General features: G+C 54.0%; 1 protein-coding gene across 1 annotated transcript in view; it reads left to right on the top strand.

The window, feature by feature from the left end:
• Positions 1-3468: 3468 nt before the first annotated feature.
• The window catches only part of Sh2d3c (SH2 domain containing 3C), a 33086-nt gene continuing 31646 nt past the window's right edge, over positions 3469-4908 (top strand). Inside the window, exon 1 of the mRNA XM_055600558.1 lies at positions 3469-3532. Within this exon, the coding sequence (XP_055456533.1) occupies positions 3496-3532 (37 nt within the window). The 5' untranslated portion in view covers positions 3469-3495. The remainder of the gene's footprint in view (positions 3533-4908) is intronic.

Below are 4908 nucleotides of genomic sequence, written 5' to 3'. Positions count from 1 at the left end.
GTGAGTTCCAGGTAAGCCATAGCTACAAAGCAAGAACTGTCTTGGGGCAGGAGGAGACAAAAACAAAGACCCTAAAACCTTAGAGTGCTTTTCTAGGCCGGCTTTGAACTCGTAAAGATTCATTTGCCTCTGCCTCCAGAGTGCTGGAGAAGTGAAAGCAGGCTCTTAAGATTTGAGCTGTTAGCTGTGAGGTATAGTCACTAGTTGAGGGATGCCGAACAGAGAACAATTTGTAGTAGCGAGGCCCCCATTCAGTCATGGAAAGCTCCTGCTGCTTTCGCTGCCTCCGCCTGGCTCATTTTTCTATTTGTTTGTTTGGTTTTGGTTTTGGTTTGTTTTTTGAGACAGGGTTTCTCTGTGTAGCCTTGGCTGTCCTGGATTCTCTTTGTAGACGAGGGTAGCCTTGAACTTATGGAGATCTGCCTGCCTCTGCCTCTCCAAGTGCTAGGCTTACAGGTGCTAGCCTGGTGTTGACACACATCATCTCCCTAAGTGTTACTGTAGTCCTCTAAGGAGCCTGCAATGGCTAGATCCAGATGACAGAAGAAGAAGCTGGCTCAGTAGCCTGGCAAGGGCCACACACCCAAAGAACTGTGGAGCTGGGATTAAAATCTAGGTCTCTGCTACACTGCCTTTTGTATTGTTGATTTGGGTGTTTTGTTTTTGTTTTGTTTTGACTTTTTGAGAATGGGTTTCTTTGCGTAGTCCTGGCTGTCCTGGAACTCGCTCAGTAGGTCAGGCTGGCCTCTGCCTCCTGAGTGCTTGGATTAAAGGCATGTGCCACCACAAACCAGATTTCTTTTTTTTTTCTTTTGTTTTTTACACTGCCTTTAATATCAGGCAGTATAAAATGTCATCGTAAATGTCTACAGCACAGCACCCCCCAGCAGGGCCAGTATGGATGGAGAAGACCCATTCCTTTTCCAGGAAGCAGTGTTTTATGGTGGGGGTGAGGGGATGGCATCAGTTCAGTTCTGCCCTGGAGGGACCACAGGAAGGGAAGTGTAGCCTGGCAGTGCAGGTCAAGCCTAGGCAAAGGCTTACCCTGAGGAGGGGAAGCCCTAGGTAGGAGCTCAGGGCGACTGCAGCAACCGAGATGACTGGGTAGGCCTCCAGCGCAGGCTGTGCGGGGACTGCAGGACAGCCACGAGCCAGCAGGTCTCCCTTACCACGCTTCCAACGGCCACTTAAGGCTGCACAAAGGGGGCTCTGAGCACAGCTTCCTCACCACACTGAGCCCCATTCATTCTCCCAGGGACACCAGCAACTATCCTGGCGCCTGGGCCAACAGCAAGTCTGGCCCTGACAAGGCGTCTGTGCCATAGCAACCGACACTCTTAAGATTCAGCTTCCTAGGTCTCACACGGTGTGCCTGCCTGCCCACCATGGTTGGCCTGGCCCTGCCCACTGCACTCCTGGCCCATGCGACCACCCCACAGCCACAGAGCCAGGGCCTGCTGAGGGCTTCTGTGTGTAGACCAGACCCTGACAACTCTGATTCTTTTTTCATAGGTAAGGAAACCAGAGAGGCACAGTACACAGCCGTTGGAAGGCTGGTCGGGCCAGAAAGCCAGCACTGGTCTGGTCAGCTGCCACCACAGCCTAGGCCATTCGTCCCGGTCGCATTGTAACTGTCTCCCAGAGAAGCCAGGGGTCTACAGTTTGCCCTCCACTGGGAAGACCCTCAGTTCTTTCCAGGCCATAGGCTCCTTCCTATCTTCTGACAGTAGCCTGAAGAGGGAAGGGGGTCCCAACCCAGGAGTCTGCTCTGGAATTATGAGTCCCAATAGACGTTTATAAGTTGCCTAGGTCATGGTGTTTTGTCACAGCAACAAAATGTCAGATAATGGTCTAGAAACTTCCTCCTTGGCCATTGAGTGAGGAAGGCCTACGTGAGCAGGACCCTGCTACCCAAAACCTCACAGGGCTAGGTCTCTTTCTCTCTCAGGACCTTGGGGTCCTCTTCACCACATCAAGACAGTCGATCTGGCCTCTCTTCCACCAGCACGGCCTGACAGGAGACTGAGGCGCCAATGGCCCAGAAGTCAGCTCCCAGTGCTCTTTTTGTCGTCAGAGCAGCAGCAGCAGCCAGCCCCATGTGACTTGACTTTGGAGGACAAGACTGACCGTGACAGAGGATGCAGGGCAGGATCCATCTGTCCTGGACTGTGCCCCTCACGGCCCCGATCAGCAGCTACGGGGCCAGGCGGGCTGTCTGCACACATGTAATCCCAGTTCTTGGAGACCAAGACAAAGAGATCACACATTTGAGGTTAGCCTTGACAACATCAGATTTTTTTTTTTTTTTTTAAATCTCAAAACAACAACAGAAAAACGTCTACTCAGGGCTGCCGGGGATGCGGTTCTGCGGTAGAGAGCTTGCTTAGCAAGGGATCGCATCCCAGGCACAGAAAAAATACAGGAAGGAACACAGAGTCTCAGAAGGATGGCTGTGTCTCGCTCTGTCCCTCTTGTAGAGATCTGGTCACTGAGGCTGCAGAGATGGCAGCCTTCCGAACTACACTTGACCTTGTGGCGCCCCAACCTCAACACGTGCCACTGCCCCGCTGCCCCACTCCAGGTGTACATGGGGGTTTCATTTCCTCATATTCTGTGTGGCCACAGAACGCATGCGTGTGTTCGCGTGCTCACATGTGTTTGGACGTACGTGTTTATGTTTGCAAGGCTCCAGCCTCTATATTAGTGGAAAGACAAGTTGCAACTGAGTGTGTGCCACCAACTCTGTCTGTGACCTGGGGGAATCCCCTTCCCTTTTTGTGCCTCAGTTTCCCTATCCCTGCCCAAAGGATATGGAAGACCTATTCTGGCATGCCTCTGCTAACTTGGGCGGCTGGTTCTGTGTGGGTGTGCTGGCCACTGTGAAGTTAGCACTTCCTGCTTACCCAAAGGAAACTGACGCTCAGGCAGGTGAATCTTCTCGACCGTAGTCAGTGACAAAGCAGCCAATCAAAAGTTCAATTTGAAAGTAGGCCCAAGTCCACAGGCCTACCTCCAGCATTCTCTTCTTTATTACTGCCACTCTAGCTCCTGGGTACTGAGGCTTAGAATAAACTGCCCTAGCCATGGGCCTGTCTCCTGGACTTCCTATCCCGTGGGCCAGGGCCCCTGACAGCTGTTGGCAGGTCCCCAGTGGCCCCCAGCCTAGTGGGCTCTGTTCCCAGAGCCTGTGGTTTGTTCCTCGGGCCTTCCAGGTCCCATGGGTTTGTGGTGTGCCCCCTGTGCCCCTGCTGCTGGCTGAAGAGGCCCTTAGGGGCTGGGCTGGATGGGGGAGGCCCCGGCCCCAGCCCCCGCCCCCTGTGGAAAGGGTGGGAGGGTGGGGCTGTGGGAGTTTCTCTAGTTTAAAAATACACAGAGGAAGCGAGTGAGAGGGCAAGAGAAAGGGGAAGGGGTGCGGGGGAGGCCCTTCAACCTTGATGCCTTGAGCCTGGAACAGCCACATGTTAGAAGACCAGGGGCTTTGAACAACTCGCCAAGATGACAGAGATGCCCAAGAAAGCCAGCAAAAAGTTCAGTGAGTATGGACTGTCCACCTTCCCTCCGTCTCTTCAGCTTGGTCTCTCTATATGTGCTTCTCACCGCTGTCTTTCTCTTTCTGTCCATCTCTGTCTCTCCAGAGTGTGACTTTCTGCCCGTGCTGTGGCCCAGGGTGTTGCTCCGTCTCTGCCTCTGTGTCTGGCTCTCTGTTTTTGTCTTTCCCTCTCTTTCCCCTCACCTCTGTTTCCCTCTTGCTACAGCCAGCCCCTCGCCTTTCCATCTTCTGCATCATCCCGGCCTCTCTCTGTTCTAGATGTTGTGCAGGGAGAGACCCTCACACACCCGTGTTGTTCGGAACGCAGCTCAACTCCAGATCCTGGGGAGAGGTCTAGGGAGAGGGTGGCTCTGGGTACCACGGATGCTGGGATATGTTCCTACCAGTAGTGAGGCTGGCGGCTACGAGTGCAGCAAGTTCCTGGGTGAGCTACACCCCTCCGCTGCTGCTTCTTTCTCCAGGTCCATCCAGCGTGGCCCCAAACTTCTGTTCCCCAACTCCTCTGGCCTCCTAGCACTGTGTGTGTGTGTGTGTCTGTATGTGTGTGTGTGAATAATTGTATATGTGTGTGCGCGCACACACACAGGGACTGCATCTCACAGATGGAGATACTCATATCTGTAGTCCCAACACTCAGAAGGCAGAAACGGGAGCAGACCGAACCAGGTTATAGAGTGCAGTGCTGTCTCATACAAACACAAAACAAACAAAACCTGTCCTATGGAGAAAGGAGGCAATCAGTGGCCCTGCTGCTGGATGCTAGTGAAATCTCTGTCCCAGGCCAAGCTATCTAGAAGGAGGACAGTAGTCAGCGCTGCCCCGGCAGGGACCAGGGGGACCAAGCAGGAAAGAATCCCGAAGTCCAGAGCCCTGCACTTCGCTCCGAGAGGTCCCGTCGCTGTGGGCAGACCCCTCCTACTCTCTGAGCCGCGGATTCTGTCCTTGTCAAGTGTGGGTGTGTCACTGTATTCCATCAGGGTGTAGGCACCTGAGGATGCAGGAGAGGCCAGGGAAGTGGAAATGCCAGTGTTTTCTCCTTTTGCTCAAGTCAGCTGGAGGCCCTGCAGAAGTCGGAGAAGGGACAGTCCCACAGCCTGGGGGCAGTGCGGAGGAGTATTCAAACGGAACATACTTCCGCCCCTGCTGGGAGATGGTATCTGGGGAGCCCGGCCTGGGGATCGTAATATGGGTTCGGCCCACAGGGAGGAGAGGAACAGCCACAGCCAGGGGCATCAATCCTCAGGCTGGCAGCCTCCCTCATCTTTCAATCCAGGTGCCGGCGGTCGCCTTGGACACTACTCCTTACACAGGCACACACACCACACACTCATACAAACACCACGCAGTTTCCACACACC

This window comes from Psammomys obesus, unplaced genomic scaffold, assembly GCF_907164565.1.
Source record: "Psammomys obesus unplaced genomic scaffold, mPsaObe1.curated_primary_1811, whole genome shotgun sequence".
Lineage (NCBI taxonomy): Eukaryota > Metazoa > Chordata > Mammalia > Rodentia > Muridae > Psammomys > Psammomys obesus.
Note: the sequence above shows the minus strand (reverse complement) of the source record. Positions and strands in the feature narration are given on the sequence as shown.